This window comes from Aphis gossypii, chromosome 3, assembly GCF_020184175.1.
Source record: "Aphis gossypii isolate Hap1 chromosome 3, ASM2018417v2, whole genome shotgun sequence".
NCBI lineage: Eukaryota > Metazoa > Arthropoda > Insecta > Hemiptera > Aphididae > Aphis > Aphis gossypii.
The window spans coordinates 16,575,844-16,599,819 of record NC_065532.1 but is presented as its reverse complement, the minus strand read 5'-3'; the positions used below and the strand labels follow the sequence as shown (position 1 = coordinate 16,599,819).

General features: G+C 26.4%; 2 protein-coding genes, 1 long non-coding RNA gene and 2 other non-coding genes across 12 annotated transcripts in view; 2 read left to right on the top strand and 3 right to left on the bottom strand.

Annotated features, from left to right (window-relative positions):
- LOC114128433 (NAD kinase-like) overlaps positions 1–14,654 on the top strand; it is a 65,700-nt gene extending 51,046 nt beyond the window's left edge. For 5 of the 8 annotated variants that reach the window (XM_050202741.1, XM_050202742.1, XM_027992953.2 and 2 more), the window contains exons 2-9: positions 10,108–10,191; positions 10,270–10,399; positions 10,476–10,670; positions 10,740–11,031; positions 11,737–11,894; positions 13,799–13,881; positions 14,257–14,459; positions 14,521–14,654. In XM_050202741.1, coding sequence (XP_050058698.1) covers positions 10,108–10,191; positions 10,270–10,399; positions 10,476–10,670; positions 10,740–11,031; positions 11,737–11,894; positions 13,799–13,881; positions 14,257–14,459; positions 14,521–14,525 — 1,150 coding nt within the window. In that variant the 3' untranslated portion in view covers positions 14,526–14,654. Of the gene's footprint in view, positions 1–9,644; positions 9,957–10,107; positions 10,192–10,269; positions 10,400–10,475; positions 10,671–10,739; positions 11,032–11,736; positions 11,895–13,347; positions 13,431–13,798; positions 13,882–14,256; positions 14,460–14,520 lie in introns of those variants that run through there. The other 3 variants (XM_027992955.2, XM_027992951.2, XM_027992954.2) reach the window with 3 other exon arrangements.
- On the bottom strand, positions 2,012–3,718 carry LOC126550710 (uncharacterized). Its single transcript, XR_007604765.1, has 5 exons — positions 3,628–3,718; positions 2,715–2,854; positions 2,600–2,652; positions 2,285–2,432; positions 2,012–2,155 (listed from the first exon to the last, which is right to left on the bottom strand). It is a non-coding gene; the product is annotated as an uncharacterized LOC126550710 (long non-coding RNA).
- A 433-nt stretch (positions 14,655–15,087) lies between the features above and the next one.
- The window catches only part of LOC114128432 (uncharacterized), a 42,835-nt gene continuing 33,946 nt past the window's right edge, over positions 15,088–23,976 (bottom strand). The window contains exon 3 of the mRNA XM_027992949.2: positions 15,088–15,830. Coding sequence (XP_027848750.1) covers positions 15,273–15,830 — 558 coding nt within the window. The 3' untranslated portion in view covers positions 15,088–15,272. The remainder of the gene's footprint in view (positions 15,831–23,976) is intronic.
- On the top strand, positions 22,020–22,091 carry Trnae-uuc (transfer RNA glutamic acid (anticodon UUC)). The gene has a single exon. It is a non-coding gene; the product is annotated as a tRNA-Glu (tRNA).
- Trnag-gcc (transfer RNA glycine (anticodon GCC)) lies at positions 23,709–23,779 on the bottom strand. Its single transcript has one exon. It is a non-coding gene; the product is annotated as a tRNA-Gly (tRNA).

The following is a 23,976-nucleotide window of genomic DNA, read 5'->3' as shown; positions in this document are numbered from 1 at the left end:
TAAGGCTTGATCGAATGGTGTGAAATATCGCGATTTAACATCATATATATTTTAGAATCAAGTTAATAGATTCTATTATCGATTTGATTTTTTGTAGTGCGCTACAAGATTTTCACATGAAGTTTTTATTAATTACGATTTTTCGACGGATGAACCGAATATTATATATTATACATTAATATACACTCCGTACGCCTAAGCATAGTGTATGAAGTTCGTCTTGCGAGAAGGGGCAAAGATAAGCTACTCGCACTCGTATTATATATATAGTCATGAGGTCGCATCACCTACGAGTGTACATATAATACGTATAATCTTATATGATGGGTATTATAGCGCTGTTGTTTTTTTTCTATTATAAACATACACATAATGTAACATCGTAGGTATTCGAGATTAGAATCGCGTACATCAATGACTCAGGCATCGGAAGCAGAGTGGCCAATTTTATTTTCCTATTAGATAACATTCGTTTATTGTGCAATTTATTTTAATTGTGTAAAATTTAGTCATAACACTATACAATAAAATTAAAGATGACAAAAGCGTACGTTTTATTATACTTTGAAAAAATACTACAGGCTACTACATGGCTTACGTAATATACCTTTATCATAAATCACAGTGGCTTGGTTGTATTATTTATATTTTTTTTTTATAATATTAAACCTTTTTTTAAAATTAAGTTTTGAAACAAAAAAAAATTAGCTCAATAACAGTTTGTAAATTACCTTTCGTTGACAATTTCTCGTAGGTATATGATAATATAACTCAATAATACGACTTATATAGTTCAATAACAATATAGATCAGCCATCAGATTATATACCTAAAAGCTAAACACATACTATAGGTAATATTATACTAACACTTTTTCGAACAGTTTTGAGTAGAATAGCTAGAATTGTACCGCTAAAAAATCAACGATTTTATTAGTAACTATTTGAATAGATAACGCACGTTTCTAAATTCTGTATATTTTTATGTGAATCGCAGTCTCGATTTAAGTATAATATAATTAATGTCTTTAAGTATATTTTCACAAAAAAAGTATAAATTGTTATAAAATCATACTTTTCATCATATTTAGTCAAATTAAATCTAATTTTCTTTTTATTATTGAGTCACTTAAATCATTAGTGATAAATTATATTACATCATGACCCATACAGCTTCAGCGATTATCTCAATGTTTCTTGAATCTTAAATTAAACTGTATTAAATATAATAATATTGTTAATTGTTAAAGACCTAAAGACAGAATTTCAAAAACTAATTGATCTTTCATCATAAAATATCGTTATAAATAATTCTAAAAAAAAAGGTTTAAGAATGTAAAATATTGTGAATCCATCCTCACATCATTCCTTCCAAATTACAGGTTTTAATTCTCCAACATAGTAATAATGCTTGCGTCAATCGTATAATATTATGTCTTGTTTACTTGTAAGTATATCTACAAGTATTTATATTATTATATATTACATGGCTATAAAATATACAAGCAATATACTACCAAAATTGATTAGAAAAAAAAATAAAAATTTATAAAATACGACACTTCATGTACCTATTAATAAAAATTGAAAAAAAATACTTTATCATCATAATAATACAATAAAAATAATTATAATTATGTATATGAAAAAAACTTACTTGGATAAAATCCGGTCTTGAAGGTTAGATTTTTTGACATTAACTTTATATTTAAGTAAGCATTTAAAAGTATATATTTTGAAAATATTTTTATCTTATATTCGTATTTAAATGTAAGTTTGAAGTATTTTTCAAAATCATTATTATTTTTTTTTAACAATACCTGATCGAGGCATGTATGACTGCATAATTAGTATAGATAATAATGTTATAATACCTATAACTATGCGGTAATAAAACTATACACTGGTCACTGATACAGCGAACGATTCTCGGTCTGCATCATCTGCACAACATAATACACTCGTAGGATAATAATATTATGTATTTATATGTCTATTTGACAATATTATTTCTATGTATACATTATAATAATGATTGGCTCGAGTGAGTTTATCGACTGATGAAGTCCATTCGCAGATTAGTAAATTCATCATCACCGTCGTGATTTTATACGTTCCATATTGCAGACTTAACGGTCCAGGCGTAAACATCTTTTCTTTTTTTTTTTAAAAAAAAAAAACCGTGTTATTAGTGCTATATACGTAATATGTAAAACAGTCTAAGCAAATTATAATACAAGTGGTTACATTACATACCTATACGCACCGGCGTATATTCTACTTACAATAACTTGTATCTACCTCCTATGTTACATTATTTGTCAGAATGAAGTTGAGGTCACCGCCCGCTGTCGTCACGAAAATCGGGGCAAAGGCGATTTGTATGTTTTTTTTATTGTTTTTAATCTCTTCGTCACATCGACGGTGTGTTAACTGCATATATTATAATTCGTTAACGTATATAATATAATATCATGTGTATAGTTGAAATAAGTGAATTATGTGTCATGTATGTGTATATATCACACTTTAAATATTGAGCATAAATCGTGTCTCAACATGCAGTTTGTCCTCCCCGTGCACACTCGCCCACCACTCACCAGCTATATTGTCCGTTCTTATATTGTATCATACTCCTGTAACCCGTGTCTTGCTGAAAATTTGAAACGTATGTATTATTATTTGAATAAAAATTGAAAGAAAATAATACTTTACATTTTAATAGTAGTGGATTCAGTAGATATTTCTTATTTTTAATACGATAATTTTATTTTCCAAAATCATACTTCAAATATGTTTAATGGATAAGAAGTTATTGATGGGAACATGCACACAATGAAATACTCTGCAAAATGCTTTGCAATGTATAATAATTAATAAATTACACACATCCATAATAAATCAGACGCAATATAACGCGTATATAAATATAGTAGGTATATCGATATGGCTAATGGCTATATATCTGTATACGTATACACTATACAGAGTGATTCAAGTTGAATGCTCATCCCCTAAAAAAAACATAATTTTTTTCTGTAAATTATTAAGCAGATGTCTTTTTGAAAATGTTGATAATTATAGATATTTAAAATGAAATTTTAACTATCAGTTTTTGAATTAGGTATTTAATTTTGTACATTAACAGCCGGTATAGTGATATTGTCGATTGAAGGGAACTATGATGATTTGAAAATTAAAGAACCTATTAATTGAAACTCATTGATTAGATATGTAGTATTTTATAGTTTGTAAAAAAAATTTTAATTAGATTATAAATATTACACCAACATAAATATTTCATATTTTTGTAAGACCATTTTGGACCATTATCCTTATAGTATTATCCTTATCTTTATTATCCTTACTTTAAAGTAATATTCTAAAGACTACTCGTTAGTATTAGCGGACTATTTAAAATAATGGAAATCAGTGATTTAAATTTTAAAATATTTACATCAATAAATTCATTTATAAATTATAGTAATAATGGTGATTCTCTGATAAAATACATAATGATTTTCCAAATACGTTAATAAGAAAAAAACTGACGGCCGGCGAAGTTAAATACGACATTGAAACGTATATTATACGATATATTATTTATACTTTTATGTATATTACATACCTATATAATATGCAGTTACAAATACTGAAATATACGATGAAACACGCGAGGTCGTTGTGGAATTCGAATATTTCATTAATGTTAAAACGTGTAAGGTAGAAAAAACAAATTGTGAGTTTTATCGAAAAATGTAAGTTCACCTATATTATTATATTGGCATATTATTAAATGTAATTTTGAATAAATTGACAGTAGTTGTTGTTATATACAATAATATACATTATATTATAAGTTATAACTATAGATACACAGGCTTATAAGCCTGCAACAGGTATATATGTGTATTATTAATTATTATATCAACTGCCGTTCGTTTTTTCGCATATTTTTTATTCATTGTGAAATTAATATTATTATTACCCTAACACACTCGCAGCATAAAAACAATGCATGCGCATACTATCGTATTTGGCTTGTACACACACGTCTACCGAGTGTGTGCACGTTATTCTATGACATTGTAACTTCAAACTAATATTGTAGTTAGTTGCAGAATCATTGTAAAATATAAATTATAATTATTAACCATTGAATCTCTGACCCGATCAGTGCCGCCCATTAATATCAAGAGGTAATAATGAGATGTCCTATAAATACGACTTAACAGGGTGATATGCCAAACACCTCCCCACATTTATTTTTCCGTCAATAACGAATTTATTCAAAAACTGCATTTTTTTCCAAGTCCAAATTTTCAAAAAATTAGACAATAATATATACTTATTGTTTTTAAATGATTATGTTTTATGTCAGTTTTTGGATTTTATCATCAGAAATTATCTATTATTATATCACAAAATCTTTTTTTTTTAATGAGATTAACTATTTTTTACTGTAAATTCTTAAGTAAATTTTTCTATTGAATTCCTCAGGTAGGCACTAGGTACACAAAGATATAAATCGAAATTTGAACTAGTTTCTGAATTAATAATAAACTTCGAGCTCCTATTAAGCAAAAATGATATATTAAATTATATAGTATATACTAAGTAGAGATAGTTTTAAGAATATCCCCAAATTCTTAAACGAAAATATTAAAACTATATTAGATTTACATTTTATGTTAGTAAAGATAAAGATAATAATTAAAATTAATAAGTATTATACTGATTGCAGGTTTATTTTATATTAATTGACATACGACTATTATTGAGTGTTATTATATTTAGTACATTTGGTGTACCTAATAATTTTTTTAGACGCATCGCAATTTTCAACAATTAATGTTAAAAAAGACCGATTGTCAATTGAAACATAAAAGTTTGTATTACTACAAAACACTCTTTAAATGACAGGAATTGGCAAATCGCCCTGTATATACTGCTGTACCAAAACTTAACCCCATAATTATACATTGTTAATGATAGTATATGTTGCAAATGTATGTACACTTAATACTTAATAGTATGCGTACTGTTCACACCCAATTGCTTGTGAACGAAAAAACAAAATAATATAGTAATTTCAATAAATATTACAGACCTTGACATTGTGTGATGTGTGAGTATCATTATATAAACCACGTGTGTTGATGACCTTGTGTTTGTGTAGCAGACGAACGATTCACTATGACGTGTGTTTAACGTATTTTTTAGTAATTTACCTAACCTAACCTAACCTTACCTAATAAAAATTCCAATTTTCAATAAAATTTAATATATACCTAACCAAATCGAATAAAAAATATACTAATATATACATATATAATGGTTGAGAACTACTGGCTTAGAGTTTCCACAAAAATAAAAATCGTAGTATACAACATGTGCTATAAGCTTTGCATAATAGGTTAAATATCTATGCTCTATAGTTTTTTGCTGTTGTATCTATATTATGTACAAAACATGTATAATACCGCATAAATTATTAAATATTTCCTACTCTGTACGTAGATTATGAAAAAAAAATAGTACTACACTGGTGTCAAAGACCTTGGTAGAATTTTCTGGAAATTCGTGGTTTTGTGAACACCTACTGATAATAAATAATAATATCTATTCTATGCCATTTGCGTAACTATAATACCTAATTAATATTATACTTATTTACTGCTACTAGAGGTGCCACATAATATACAATATACATAGTATGGTAATTTTATATTATACAGTTGCAATGTTTTATTAACTATATAATATAATTGCCAAATTCCAATTGTTTACTATAATATCGAAAACTATGTACCTATACATACCCAGTGACCTAGTACCTACAATATAATAACGAAGTTTTTAGTCCGTTTAAATATAGACACTGTTAATTTGAATCCGATGAATCACATAACAATAACAAATTATAAATATTATTATGACATAAATACATTTATTATTACATTGCATACTATAAATACTCAAACGAAGTCGTGATAAAATCATATAAATAAGTGACACTATTCCAGAATCACGTGATTTAGTCGATTTAGATAATAGATGCGTTAAACATATGATAATAATTAACGCTTCATCATTTTAAATAGGGATAAACGCATATATATGTATAATCGACCTACATCACCTTTTATTAAAAATGAAAAAGGTCGATCTTTTTTAGAAAAATACTTGTTAACTGTTTCAAATTTTGGATTGAAAATTGATCATTTGTGATTATGTTATTGTTAAAAATAAATACTTTAAAAGTATACAATTACGCAATATTATTCTTTACATGGTTTTATGTTTTTATAATTTCTACCTATACATAATATAGGTATGCTACTATGATTTTTAATTTAATTTTATGAATATTTATTTTGTTATTAAAGAATGTGGAATTAATGCTGTTAATATTATTTTTGAGGGGTCAAAATTAAAAAAAATACATAAAAATTATAATTCATTGCTTTTTTTGACACTAGACTTCAGTTTATTTTTCATACCTTCTATACTGGAGATGAGAGGTATCGTACATTTTCAAGGGGTATGCCATAGGAGTAAATATAATAAAGGAAAGTAAAAATATCATATACATTTATCTCTGGAGGGTAATATCCCCCCTCCAGTCGCCCCCCTACGAAATAAACACTGTTGGGCTTGTAAATCCAAATTGCGCAAGTACGCATAACTATATAGAGCTTTGCTGACCTATGTCTATCTCAGGCTATAAATTCCACTTATGACTTATGAATTACGACTAACCTTCAGAGTTTAGAACCATACAACTATAGTAGTCCATATCCATTAGTAATATTATTTTTGTGTACACCAAAACTCTTTGTTTATTATATTATACATTCATATAATCTATATCAAAATCTAAAATTACAATAAATTTTTTTTGTTGTTGTTGTAGTTCAAGGACCAGAATCATTGATCATAGATATAAGTTTAAACAAACCATCAAAGTTTATTATCGAGCTTTCGAAAGTATAGTGATTGTTAGATCAAACACAAAATTTCATCGAATAGGGTTACCCGTGTTTACCAATACTGGCAATACTATTGTATATTCAGAATATTAAATTTATGTTATTTTTTGTATTATATACGTTTATGGTTCTATACCTATAACTTATTGGTATTATTGATTTATCAAAAAAGTGTAAACTATGTATTGTGTATAATATACGTGCGAGAAATTTGAATACAATACGCATCGTTGATGCTATATACTTAACCGTTTATAATAATTAATGTATTAGTAAAAAACTGAAGAGTAGTGTAACGATTTAAGATTGACCAACATTTTCGGTAGATGTTTGTGATATTATAGTAACTTATAGTTTATACTGCCATTATATGTAAAACGGTATTCAATTAGATAATCAATACGTATGGATCTCTGCAGAAGGACGAATCACTATTGTTGTATACTTGTATATTTAAATGTAATTTTAATTTATGAGACATGTTTTGGTAAAATTTAACCAACATAATCTCATTAAAATAAGTACATTAGATATATTATTACACATCTTTCAATATTAAATAGGTACATTACGTCGACAAGAAAACCGTTATACGTAACCACGAAACGTACTTGATCTTAAATTTCCTCCTTCAAAAAACTTCAAGTACAACGAAAAAAATTTTTTGTGGTCGATTTTTTTTTAATTTTTACCATCATACCTAATTATACAATTATTATATTATTTATCATGGTCAGTATTTAAAAAAAAAAATGTATGCAAAAAATGAAATGCGGAAATTAACCATACCTACCTACATATATTTATTTTTGAATGTAAAAGTATACGAAATAGAAACAGCTTCTTAATGCAAAATATTCGGTTATAAGAAATTAATAATTTTTTTCAAACCCAATAAAGCGAATAAAAATGTATATTAATATAGGTATGCATCTCACACTTATGGATATCATATAATGTTGGAGCATAATCTTTACACTATCATTGGTCATATTACTCGACACTCATATGTAAATAATATAAAATTATAAATTCAAATAAGACTTTCTTTGTCTTATAGCTAATTGCTAAATACCTACATTTAACATTATAATTTATGGAAGACGATTGCACAGGAATTATAATTAGGTATATGTATATAAATATAATACATAATAAACTTTATTTATTTATATGTAATATCTTACCGTGTTTATCCTCTTGTCTCGGCATTAACTTATTTCAATTAATATTTTTGAAATTTAAATATTTATAAATTCAAAATAATTCATCGGACTGTTCAGCATCTGATAAAGAATTTTGTTTTCCGTAAATTGTTCTGAAAAAATTTATCATAGCCAATTCATATATTTTTAGGTATATTAACTCTATAAAACTAATTTTTGCGTATACATTTTAAAATTTGAATTAATTATTTCTAAGGTACTCTATAAAATTTAAAACCAAATAATCTTACCTACTATAAAGTATAAATCCAACGTGATTTGATAAACAAATAGTTCCTACGTATAATATAGTTAACGTTTAATAATTAAATAATATTTAAATACGATAAGTCGATAAATAATTTATAATTTATGTATAATTGATGCTATATTAAAGGAAGGAACTTGATTTTGCTATACAAATTATAATTATTATATTATGTAAATATGAATATCTGTTTATACCTATCTATTTTTATATGGAATTTTAAATACATTTCATTATTTAAATTAAGTTTAATTGTAGTATGTGTTGACACAACTTGCTGGGTCACATATTTCGAGGACATCACAATCATCTCACTATTATTGTATTAAAAAAAAAGAAAATTAATTTCGAAGGTTATTAAATAAAAACTAGTGCAATAATACACTGTATGAGTACATCTATACCATACATTATACATATTATTATTATTACTATTGAGTTTGGTGCTAAACATATTTTCAATTAGATTTATTAAATTTAACATTATACCACGCAGTTCATAAGCGTATAACAATAATCAGGGTATTTTAAATCCCTTATGGGTCCCATAAAACCCACCTTACGGCTTGATTTATCTAAAACAAAATCTTACTGCATTCACAATATTACAGGAGGAGATGCGTCTTCGAAATCATAAGTAGGTAGTAAAAATGTAAAATACCAGGTTTATTTTGTTTAGTATTGGGACACTCCAAGTGTCCAAACCTCCTCCCACTGAGCCCATTGATCAAACACCGATGCAGACGTACTTATATAATATTATATAATTATCGTAAACAATAATATTATTAAATGTGATCGCTCGATACAGACAACGGGCCTCGTAAGTCGCAGCTGAAGTTATGAACATGAAATTAAAAAATATAATAATAGCATTAGGCAAATAGATATTATTTACTATTGTTATCGCATTATTCAATTTACTACTTACTAACTTAGTGACTTAACGAATAGCTGCTGATACAGCCGGATACGTCCTTCCACTATCAGCGTGCTCTAGCGACTAACAGACTAAATCCCACACGACGTTGGGTGGTATAGCCACGGACAGGGTTCGTGGTGGTAGCGCAGAAGTGGCATTCCGCCGTACACAAACCATTGAAATTATCTCTACGACACCCACCCACCCACACGACAACGGTGATAACCATCATCTGATAATATTATTATTCTGACGACGTTCGTCGGTTTGGCATTTCGACCACCGCGGTTTATGCTATGCTTATCAGTTATCACTATTTTTCATAATATTGTCATAAAACGATTTCCCGGATTTCCGTTTTTCTCGATCGTAGGCCGTTCATCGTTACCGGGTCTTGTTGTTTCCCAGTGGTGTTTTTGTGTCCCCCCCCTCACATGGGAGATATCGAAAACTCACGACGACCGGGTCCGTAGTTGTTTTAAAAAACCGGCATGTAAAACGGAATTTTTGACGCACTGCTGCAATCATGAACGACACGAAGGGTCCGGTGGTCGCGGACGACATTGACCCGTAAGCGCACTAACACGTCATAGAACTGTATAAAATATTTTGTGACTCGACAACTCGATCCGCTGTCCTCTCGTTCTATCCATATGTGTTGTTCGTTAATTATGTTACAGTTCATTTAATGACCGACAATTCTTCATTCTTTTGCTTTCAGGAGAACGCGGTCGTTGAACGCCCCCAGCCCCGTCCAACAGTTTGGACCATGTGGCCGTATCATGAAAACCTCTGCATTGATCACGTAAGTTAATTAAATGGTGATTTATCATCGCAAATTGTTTTTATATTACCTATTTTTTATTTTTTTCCGTTTGTCCAGAACGATTCAAGATCCGGCCAGTCAACGCTTGACATGGTACAAAAATCCTTTGTCTGTATTGGTGATAAAAAAAGTTAGAGACATGTCTGTTTTACCACCATTCATAGAACTCGTCAGATGGCTAATACAAGTAAGGATATCTTTAATCGGGTGCTCAAAAGAAGGTAATGTCAATTGGTGATTCAAAAATTTTTATTTTTTCTTAGGAAAAAAGCATGATAGTATTTGTGGAACATTCTGTGATGGAAGACCCAATGCTCTCTAGTAACTTGGGCTTCATGGAAGTACGAGATAAATTAAACTCTTTCCAAGATGGCAAAGATGATCTAACAGATAAAATAGACTTCATTATTTGCTTAGGTGGAGACGGTACTCTACTCTACGCTAGTCTTTTGTTTCAGGTAATTTCAAAATTAGTATTTCATCATTAATTCTATTATTGTTTATTAAAATTTTACTTTATTTTTCAGCAATCCGTACCACCAGTTTTGGCGTTCCACTTGGGCTCCCTGGGATTTTTAACACCTTTTAAGTTTGACAATTTTCAGCAGCAAGTGACTAATGTACTTGAAGGACACGCTGCATTAACGTTACGTAGTAGACTTAGGTGTATAATTGATAGGCAAAATGAAGATAAAGAAAAGCCTGAGACAAATTTACTGGTACTTAATGAAGTGGTTATTGACCGTGGACCATCACCATACCTTTCAAACATAGACTTATTTTTAGATGGAAAGTACATTACATCTGTTCAAGGAGATGGTAATAAATACATTTTTTATTAAATAAATTATATTATTAAAGTATTCAGTTTTATCAAAATTTACACTGATATACAATGATAACTATTAAATTAGTTGTGAGTTACAAATGTTTTTAAAAATACTTTATTCAATTAAAGAAACATAATCGGCAGTCAACTTGTGTGCAAAGAAATATATGGATGCCATTCAGATGGTTAATTTTATGAGTGATATAAATGGAACTGTCACCTGATAAAATTAGTTGCCACCGAATATGTTTCTTAAGTTTGACTTAGTAGAAGTACAACAATAACTACTGTAGTACATATTAAGAAAAAAAAATATTTAAAACAATGTAGGTAAAATGTATTACAAGATCTTAAAATTTATATTAATTTAAATCTTTTTAGAGATTAATTTCACATAAACCTCGTTGTTATTGAAATAGGTAATATTTTTATTTTTTAGGTATCATAAAATAAAAACACTTAGTAAACAAATTTAAGATAATTCCTAGCAATAGAACTCTTTAAAACTTGTTTTACTAGTATAATAGAAAATAGATTATTTGAAACTACATAATTCAAGACATATATTTTAGTGTGTCAAAAAAACATCAAAATACCAAAATTTGTCTACTATATTCTAGCTGTTCAAATATTTAAATTACTATTTAACTCACAATTTTGTGATTTATTAGATAAAACTTAATTTTTGTTATTAGGTTTGATTGTTTCAACACCGACTGGAAGTACAGCATATGCAGTTGCAGCGGGTGCATCAATGATTCACCCAAGTGTTCCAGCCATTATGGTGACACCTATATGCCCTCATTCTTTGTCTTTCAGGCCAATAGTAGTACCAGCTGGTGTTGAATTAAAAGTAAATTATTATTTTAAAAGAATTCCACACTTAGTGATAAAAAATAATTAAGCAATTTTAAATTAAACATTATTAAGTATTTTATACTTTTTTTACACAATTGCATACTGTTCATAAACATTACATAAGTCTTTTAACATTTAATTTAATCATACACTTAGTTGTCTTAGTTTATAATATAGTTAGTAATAAGTATTATTAACATCATATAATTATTAAACACTTAATAAGAATATTTTTATGAATTTTTACTTTAAATATATACATGTTGCTGAATGATTCTCATGATGCCAATTAGTGTCAGTATGCAGTCAACGTGTTAAGATAATATTATTATTTAAATAGTTAAATCTGAAAACAGATAAAAATATTAAATTGTATTATATAGTTTGGACCATTCGATTAAATCAAATATTAATTGTTTTAACTCTCAAGTATTCTTTTAACTTGTCTTTCTTTACTATTTAAAAAGTAAAAATATGATGAGATTATCTAATTATTTGATATTGATAATTTTTATGTTGAAATGTGTATAGATACACATTATATATTGTATAGTTATATAATATATTATTATATGATGTGAATTCTATATTAAAAAAGATTTTTTGGAAATCATAAGCTTGATTGTAATTGATATATTGATTCTTACAATAAAGTCAATGTTTCTATAAATATTTTAATTTAAAATTAATCCATTTATTTTCGGTTTTTTACTATATTCCAAACTATACATTATAATCTGTAATATTGTGTCAGGTATTACCAATATTGTAGGTTACTTCATAATAGTTGAAATAAAATAAATAATATTAAAATAGCTTACAATTGATTATAAAAGCATAATACAAATACAATTTAAAAATTGAAAATAAATCTATTTCTATTTTATAAATTTGTTTAAAATAAAAAATGATAATTTAACGTAATATATTATAAAACCAAAGTTTTATTTTTTGTATAATTAATAATTATATCATTTATAACTATATTCTATTATATTTGAAATTATGTACAAATCGTATGCTTTACTATACATGGTTAGATTAAGTTAGGTATACTATGTAATATTCATTCAATATTTTTGAACATGATACATTTCATTAATGACAATGATCTTTTTTTATATTAGTTAAAGTTTAAATTTTGTTTTTAAAATTTTATAACATTTTCAACCAAATGCATTTGAATTAGATAAGAAATTTCACTGATTTCACTGGTTGAAATTTATCAAAATTCATATTTTAAGTAGGTTAGTTTCATCAATATTAATGATTATAATAATAAATTTAAAATTGTATGATTTAATTATTCATTTATTCACACTTATGATGTGGAATTCTTTATATATTTTATTTAACTTAAGTTTTTATTAATACTTTATAAATTAACAAAAATTGTATAATGGTTGCTAGATTAATAGAGTTAGGATATGTTTTGTTTCTTTATATAGATAACAGTATCACCAAATAGCCGCAATACGGCCTGGGTTTCATTTGACGGTCGTAATCGGCAAGAAATATTTCATGGTGATAGGTAATACTTTAATAGGAAAAATAAAACAAAGTATTAACTTTTTATACATTTACAATGAATTTTACATTGTTTTTATTTGTCAAAGCTTGTATTTGTTTAAATGCTTTTGAGGTGCACATGGTTATCTAAATATTGAAATATTTGTTAACAATTTTGATAGATATTAGCATTTTAGTATTAAATTAATGCTATTTTGGTTTTATTAAACTAGTAATATATTGTATAGTATGTCTATTAAAATATAAGTCAACTTTATATATTATAAGTCATTTTTTAAATTCTATACATTTAAGTACCTATTAAGTATTTTAATTCTATATAGATTATAGTATTGGTACTGATATAGCAGATTTGAATACTGTTTGCAGATTATGTTGAGTCCGGATGCGAGATCAACAGCTTGGGTTTCATTTGACGGCCGAAATCAACAGGAGTTGTGTGCAGATGATAGGTCGGTCTATAAATAAAGTAGAATAATATTTGGTGATGGATAATATGTGCACAGTAAAATTTGATTTTCACCCTGTAAGTTATCTAATCAATGGCGAGAAAGAACCAGGCATATGTAATCAAACTCCAATAATTTCCAATTTATATATTATTTTATTTTTTACATCAAATATAATAATTAAATTATTAAACACGTACATTTATTTATGATATACGTTTTAACCATTTAACCATATCACAATAAATTATAATAATTTTAAGACCTATGATAATGATGACCATGTGTATCAATTTGCATGAATATTTGCTTTCCAATATTTGCTTTAAATACTTTCAATATTATATTTAAATACATTAACAAATAATTTATTTACAGCTTACGAGTAACTACATCTATATTTTCGTTACCATCAATATGTGCTCAAGACCAAATATCTGATTGGTTTGCTTCATTGGCTGAATGTCTACATTGGAATGTGCGAAAACGACAGAAGCATTTTGAGGAATTGTCTGATCTGGCACATTCCAAGTATGAAGATTCACTAAATTCAACGTCAAAAGACACTTTATTAATTACGGGTAAAATGTTTTATTATATATTTTAAAATTGATGAAACTAATTTTTGTTCTTACTTGTTAGACTAACAGGGTATAATTATTGAAGTTCAACGTTAACCAACAGATACCTTATCAAGACGATGATCACCTGTTCTACCATCGGTGCTTACAAATGGATTTCAAATTTGTGCAAAATAAATTTTATTATTATTATTATTATTATTATTATTATTGTCTTGTAAATACCTGTAGAAGGTGTACATTTATGTATTTCTGCTGCTCGTGATTAAAATCACCTATTTATCATTTAATTATAGTTTCAGCAATGAAACTATAGTTTGACAAATTAATATTATGTATCTATATTATATTATTGGTGAAGTAGGTATATTTTTTAACTGATAAAAATCAGTTTATATGCAGAACAACATAAATATTATAGTCATTAAATAAAAATATAAGTCTTTAATGTAGGAGTAATTAATTTTCAGTTTTAAGCGTGCTCTAAATTGATTTTTTACCCATGTATACAATTTCTTCCATTTTTAAGATAAAATTTAAATTGTAATTTGTTTTCGATATTGTTAAAAATACAAGTATTTATGTTTATTATTATTTTTAGCTCAACATTTGTATAAATTACAAAATATTTTATTGTTTTTCATTTATTTAAAAACAAAATTATTTATTAATGACTAAGAGTATACATTAAGTAATATATTATCATAATAGTTTCATAAATCTTTGGAACATTTTTCTTCATCTAAAGGTCTTTACATAATGTTTAATAAACATTGTATCACCCATAACTCACTTTTGTTAACGATATTTAAGTTAATACAGTGATCTGAATTTTATGGTATTGGCGGCATTGGTTTTGAATCTGCTTTCGAAATATCTACAAATGTCTTTCACGGGTACAGCTCTTAAATCCAAATCCAAATTGTTCATTGACCTAGACTTAATATTTGTTAAATGAGATGAAAGATCATGCAAATTGTCCACACTCTTTGAAGAACAAGTGAGCGATTCTTCAAATATCTTGCGTTTCTGTTTAACTGGTATTAAGTCTGAAAACTCATTGACAGGCGATCTACGCAATTGTTCGCATTCTCTGATCAAGTCTGGCAAGTGTGAAACGTTTTTCTTGTACACACGCGAACTAAATGAAGGCATATGATTATTGTTGATTTCTTGAATATCCGAGCTGGTTTTTTTATGTTTAGATGCAGATGTCATCAATGAGTCTGTTGATGAGTATCGTCGAAGTGGTGCATGGTCAGTGACAATGCCGAGTATGTCGAGATACTTAACATCATCCAATGGCGTTTGACTCAGAAGTTGCCCCGCTATGGTCGTTGTCCAGTGATGGTAGTCCGTATCCGTGTCCACCTAAAAATTAAATGATTTATTATTGTATTTAATGATCAATGACACTTCATACAAAGTCAATTAAATAACACATATCGACAACTATTAAAAAGCTAGACACATGAAATAATATGTTGGGTATAACATACAACTATCAACATGAGACATAAAAATACTATTTTAATTGTTTGTAATATTGAAAACAACAAAATCATATATTTTAATATTATACCAAATTACCAACAGTACAGAAATAATATTATATTAATTGTATATTGTATAGGTACCTATTTTATATATTTGCCATATTAGGTAAGTAGGTACCTATAATAATTTATACAGAACTAAGAAATTGTCACAAGAAAGATCATTAATATATCTATATGTGAAGTTTTAAATAAGTAGTCTCAAATGACATTTTTATTTAGGAGATTTTAAAGTCCTGTGGATATTGCATAGCTGGTATTACCATTGAGTATAATATATTATTTAATCTAATACTTATCAAAAGTATACTTATATCAGTTATATCCACTTTTCAGTACCTAGGTAGATTTTTCCTATAAATTTATGCAACGATTATTGAAACATTTAACCAACTTTTCTATTTCAAAACCATCAAACTGCGAATCGATAGATCGAATTGATCCATTGAAAATTTGAGACTTGTTCTTTGATATATTATTTACTGGATGGATAGGGTAAAGAAATTTATTTTCATAGAATATAATATTAATATCGGGTACCGTTATGTTGCCTATACGCCCGTTTGTCAGGCGGTGTTAATTTTATTGATTCTAAGTGAATTATGGAATATTACGATTTTAAAAATGAAGATTAAACATTTGAGGCATAGAAAACTAAAAAAATATATAAAAAAAAAAAAAAAAAAAACTAATAATTTAAAAATAGAAAGAAAACAGAGGTACCTGCTAACAACTATTTTTTTTGAAAAATAAAATTAACTACAATAGGTACCGTATGTTATGTAGTTAATTTTAGAGGACACTGTTCCTGCAGTCCATGAGGTTTTTTATTTTTATATGGAAAAAATCTAATAACAATGAAATTAAAAAATGAAAAACATTCAGATGAAATTTTTTGTTTACTGTTAAAAGTGTAAAAATGTTTATTTCAGTATAAAATATAAGAAGAAATTAGAGTATAGTAACAACAGAAACCGTTTGTAAAAATATTTTGAAATAAAAAAAAAAGAGTAGTCAAGTGAGTAACGCTCGGCTGTACAGTAGATCACTATAATGGATGTTTTAAATTTGAATCTAAGGATAGGTATCGTTGTATACGAAAAACGATTATAAACGGAGATGATTAATTGTCATCCTAAGATATATTTTCAAATGCATGGTGAAAAAGGTGATTTGTTTTAATGACCAAAAACTCCAAAGTTTAAGTTCTTTTATAATTATTGTAAACTAAAATGTTGTATTCAATTTTCAACTCTTTGCTACATTTACAAAATTTTTATAAAGTATAACTACAAAATAATTTGCAAATATTCATGATTTTGACAAACTTTTGTTAATATTTGAACTTAAAATGCTAATAAAAAATTGTGTTTATATATTATTCTTATAATTTTTAAATCGCTATAAGATTAACTTATGAGGAACTTTGTATTAAATTTTCGAGTATTTTGACTCAGTCAAAAAAATTTAACGATATTTATATAAAAAAAAAACTTAACAAAAACGAATATTTCAAATGCCTATAATTATTCTAAAAATTAAGTGGAATATTTTGAAAATTTAATTATGTAGAGAAAATGCCAATCTAAAGAACTGGTAAAATTTTCAAGTATCTATGACTTATACTTTTTGAATAATAACAAATATTGAAAATCGTTTGAGGTCGTTATTGTTAATTTTAAACTCAAAACGCTCATAACATTTTTCCTATAATGAAGCTTCGAATTCTGTATAGCTATTTGAAGGAAAACTTATTGGTGAACTTTTTAACCTTAAAGGTATAAATACAAAAAGTTTTATGAATTTTCAATTCAAAATTACTTGCAAATTTTAGCAAATTTTGACATATTTCATAAAAATTTTAACTTTGAACGGTTATAAAAAATAATTGTGACAAACGATTTTTGAATTTATTTTAACTGAAATAAACACGACTTATATAAGAAATCTTCTATTAAATTTTCAATTATTTTGGGCTCCCAAAATTTTTTTATCAACACTTCAAAAAAAAAAAAAAAATTAGAAAAATTGAAAATTTAAGTTGTCTATAAATATCTCAAAGAAAGTCAAAATATTATGAAAATTTTAACTTGTATATATAACTCTAATATAAAGATTCAGGAAAAATTGAACGGAACAATATTATTTCGAAAAAAGAAGGAGGGTTTCTCCTTGGCCAAAAATTAACACGATCTAATTATAGAAATAAATAAAAAAAATTGAAAAATTAATTTAAATTAGAAAAAGAATTAATTACCATGTATTTCTCTAGATTCGCAGTAGTGAAATGAAACTGACTCTATATTGTCTGGCGGAATATTTTTATAACGTTCATAGAAAACGACTCTCTACAACTACTGAATTGATCGGTGCATACTTCATGCAAAAGGTTTCTGATTACAACACTAAGTCTTAAATTTTGAAACGGTCGATATCGATTTTGAAGGTATACTGGTCGTGTGGGTACTACAGGCTATAATATGTAGATCGATAGGTAATCTATACGTTTAAAACAGTTAATATAAACAAGCCGATAACGAAAACAATAATGATCAAATATAAACATAATTTATTCCGCATTCTGGGGTTTTACGTTTCTTATTAATTCAATTTTTTTATTAATACTATAGCAACATATAAAAATTTTACAGGTGAAATAACTGAAAAAACAAAAGCATTTACATAAAGAAAAAAAAATCGATTTATTTGAATCAGAATGAAGTGAAACGAATTTTTGTAAAAAAAATTAGATTTCTATCTCATATAGTATATAAAATATGAAGCATCAGCTTTAAAATCTGAGGCCTATATATATAATATCTATAAATCATAACAACGATATAGAAAATGTTAAATATAGGTCTTAAATCTAAATTTATCAAGCATTTATAAATTCATTAAATTCATTAAAATTTAAAATCTAGTAAATGATTAAATTAAATACTTAAATTCAACATTTTACAAGTACACTCAATTTACCAATAAGTTATGTATACCAATATATTGTTTTAAATTCAAGACATTTTTAGCGTACCTATCTATTAAATAGATACAATTTTTCGATAATATTGATATAAGGTTAGGTAATTTTTTATATCCAATATTTTATTTATTTTCATCTTGAGTTTCAAATTTAATTTCAACAATTATTGTTTCATAACTTAATCATGGATATTGAGTAATATCATTTTAATCATACATGTTACAATATCAGTATCAATTAAATATTCTAATAAAAATGGGAATGACAAAAAATGGGGCAAATAATGTGATTTATGCAGGATATATAATATCATATCATTTCTATAGTTAGCTATACGCGTTATAATGTATTGTCCGCCGTCTAAATCGTGATTTGAAAATAGTGTATATTTTCTCGTCAAAAATGTACAGCAATAAATAATAACTAATAATAATATAGGTAACTGCGTTAAGTAACACAGTACAGAGGACTACCTACGTACTGCATTTCTTTTTCATAATCATATAATTTATATTATACGAGTATTTTAACTATAATATTTGCAGCTATCATATTATATTAGGTAAAATATAGTATTGTATTATGGGTACAAATAGTATGTATAATATTTTCTTATTATTACTGTTTATAGTTAGGTTTATACCTGCCTATAGATTTAAGTATATATATACCTAGCCTATATAGACTATGTACCTATAGGTATGTGTTATGTTATATTATATTAGTTATTTACCTATATATGTTACAGTCTTGTTAATCGTGTCGGCATAATATAATATGTATCAAATAATACAGCCTATAAGTAAATGAGTATATTGACTTACACCTTAAGGTGTAATACATATTATAATATATTATTGTTATTATTTATTACCTTTTAGTTATTACTTGCAGTGACATTTAAATTTTTAATCTGAATTGAAATGTTGTTCGTTTGATATCGGTTATAAAAGTTTACGAGAACTAAATTACATCGTCCTTCAATATATAGGTACTTTTAAGGAATAGGTGTACCCTACATGTTATATACTTTGTCGGTTCATAGCATAGCATAAATAAATTCATGTTATAAAATGTGTTAAAAGGATATCAGTACGCACTATTATTTTATCCTTGCGATCCACCAGCTATACATACTTAATTTGAGTACAGAAGAACGTGCAACCTCGTATACTGTTATCTATAGTATTTGAATTGATTGATCTAATATAGTCCTATTATCAAACTTACAATTAAGCATATTATAATGTGTATTCTTAGTTTATTACGCAGGATTTTTTTTTTATACTTAAAATTTTTTATGTAATCAATGAATATGTATGTGAATAAAATGTTATGATTTTAAAACGCTGATATCTTGCTTTAAAATTTGAACATCGTAAAAAACGCAACGTAAGAACCCATAAATTGTTCTTAAAGTTAAAATTAATAATAATTAATATGGCAATTCACTCTAACACTAAAGATAACTAATTACCTAGTAGTTACCTACACAAGACCGGTTCTGTATACAAATTTGCTGTGTTGCACAAGTTGAAGAAGCGCACGTACACCTTCTAAATTTAATTTAAATGTTAATATTATTTTATTCATTATCATTAGGTACATCTGTGGGAGTGCAAAGAATTCGACTATAGGTATATTATTCTAATTTATTAGGTAACCCCTAAGGCCCTAAATGTCTGTTTATGTTGCTGGTTCATATTGGGAAAATGTTTATTCAAAATCAATTTTTTCGGGATGATATATTTTAAAAAGTTGGGCAACTTTTATCAAATCACCATGACCGACATTTTTCTTTAGTTCATATATCTAATATAGTTGCGTACACAGTATTAATATAGGTAGGCAGGTACTTATTGGCTACTGTTACATTGTAATTTTATTACAAGCAGAGCGTTTCATTTATGTGGTAATAAGTCAATATATTTCATTATTATTATAGGTACTTACATACATGCAGGCATATACTCAGGTATATTTTGTTTGTGGGGGGAGAGAGAAGCTTAAAATTTATTTTTCACATTCCATAGATATAAGTAAATAACTGCTACTAATTTTTAACTAGGTTTTTTTTTCGAAAAAAAAACATTATTAATACATACTTGGTTGACAAACAGCATTTTACAATAATGTATAATATAATTTTAAAAATTATTATTCTTCTGAAGGGCCTTCACCTCCAAAGCACTCCCCTTTTTGAGTGCTTCTATATAAATGTCGTTCAGGGTTTGGGCGAGAATAAAAGTTAATAGGTTTTATACAAATCTTTGGTACACTGCCGAACGTCGCTGCTTTGTCGTAAATAATATTATCATAATATATATCTATCAATTATCATACTTACATAATATACAAATACCTTTAGATACCTTTAGTACGATTTATAATTATGTTTAATATTATTTTCTTCTTATATCAGTGCACCAATTTTTTAAAAATTTTTTTAGTTTAATAATAAAATGTAGTATTGTTAACTGCAAATTTGGTGTGTACTCTATTATAATAAACGAATATTATCATTATTTGTATTAACTTTTTACAGCTTAATAATGTTTTGTGTACCTAATAGATACGTCAAGTCGTCAAATGATTTTATACAATGACCGAGCAATATCTTGATGTAATTTTATTTTAATTGTTTGAATTATAATAGTGTTGAATTGAAAGCTAATAAAAAATATAATAAATAGGTACTTCGATAGTTTGATCGATTATATTATTATTAACATGTACCTACCTAATATCAACATAATATAAAATTAAAATGCAACTATATACTTGTTATATCGGTCCCAAGGCCTATTGATCTAAATAAATGTGTTATACATTACACATTAATATTTATTGACACATACCGTAGTTCGTATTTCACACTGTTATTGTCATACACAGATAATTGAATATTTTTTGATAACTAAAAAAAAAAAATCATTATTTTTCGCAATATCATACAATATTGTTGAAATATTAACATATACTTTGCCTAAATAATATAATTTTAACTTCGAAGTACATCGATCCGGTATGGTCTAGTGGCTAGGATACCTGGCTTTCACCCAGGAGGCTCGGGTTCGATTCCCGGTACCGGAATAATTTTTTTATTAAAAAATACTTCTGATAACATTTTTTATGATACAACTTTTTATAAACTCTTCAAATGCATAATAATTCGATTTTATAAATAGTTGTTTCTAATTCTATTCTATTTTATTTTATTATCGCTGGATTTCATAAACATTATATCAACATACAATCTGCAGTAATGTACGTCTCGAATCGATGATTGCTCATCAAAACAATCGTTAAGATGTAAGACGATAATAATATTATACATTAAATAAAATTCTAAATACAGAAGTGGAACGGAGGCTAAAAATAGGGGAAAAAATTGGCAGGCACAATTATTGTATACGATTATTTAAATATTATGAAATTATTCAGTATGTTCTACATGCTGCTATAACTAAAGACCAAAATTAAATATAGGTATGCATGGAGTATGGACCCATACAATAATATTCACTTATATGTACAAATAATTAAAAAATATTCTCCAATCATCATGTATGTGTAAAATTTACACTATTATTAAAAAAAAAAAATTAATTTTAAATTAAAAATATAACCAAGTAATTCAAATTAAATTAAAAATGCAAAATATTTGCAGTGTAGACAAATGTTACAATATTATGAGAAATTAATTTTTAGCAATTTCGTTTATCAAATTCAATAGTTAATAATTAACAAGTAATTGATAGAGTCACCCATGACAAAATAAACCGTTTATTTTGTCATGGAGTCACTTTTCTCCAGAGTGGCAGAGTATAGGTAATAATTAAAAATTCAATGTCACAAATAATATACGTTATATGCACTTATGACAAAATATGTTTAAACTCTTCAATATGCAATATACAATTTAGTTCATGATATCAGTTCGAATGAAATACACACGTTTTTAATTCATAATTTTATTCATTGCATATACAGTAATAGTAATACGCACTCATTATGAATATGCAAATCTTTATAATTCAGATTTCTAGTAATAATTCATGTCTGAATGATCAAATTATACTGATGGACGAACACTATAAATAAATATTTTTTTATTTTCAATGCTCAGATAACAGCGATTATTTAGATTTGTGTCCCTATCATTATTTTTTAAACATTGTTATAGGTTTTATCAACTGATTAGTCACTTGCATTGTATTAATTTAAACATCTATAGCTCACACAATTACACAATTTTATTTTACTCAAATGAGCCAAATAGGCACTCAACTTCCTAGCACACCACACTACATATTATATTAAGTGCAAAAATATGAGTATACACGACAATAACACCATATATTTTGGTTTAAAATATCTGAATTCCTAATATACTATTATAATTCTGATGAAAACAGTACAATTAATATGTCTATAATATAATTAATATATAATATAGATCTTAAGTTATAATAATATAATAAGCAAAAAAAATCTACTAAAGTAATAGTTTAGATAAATATTTATAGTACCTAACCATTTGTATAGAATAATGATAATGATAATTATTTGTATATATAACTTTTGTTATAAAAATAAACTAATATTACATAATATCTATATAGTATATATCATATTATGTTGTCTATATGAGTAAGGATGCAAAATATAGATATTAAATATATAATAAAAAAAAATTAAAAAAATTTCTGCATCAGCCGGGAATCGAACCCGGGCCGCCCGCGTGGCAGGCGAGCATTCTACCACTGAACCACTGATGCTTATACAAGAGTGAGGAAATTCTATTATATTTAAGTAAAATAACCACTTTAAACTGACTTAAGTGTTTAAATTTGATTACCTAAAACTGTCTATTAGACATTTTTTTTATATAGTTTTTAAAATGATATTAAACCTTGAAGGTATTAAAATTTGAAATCTTATGTATAAGCAGACTTTTTTATAAATTTCAAACTAC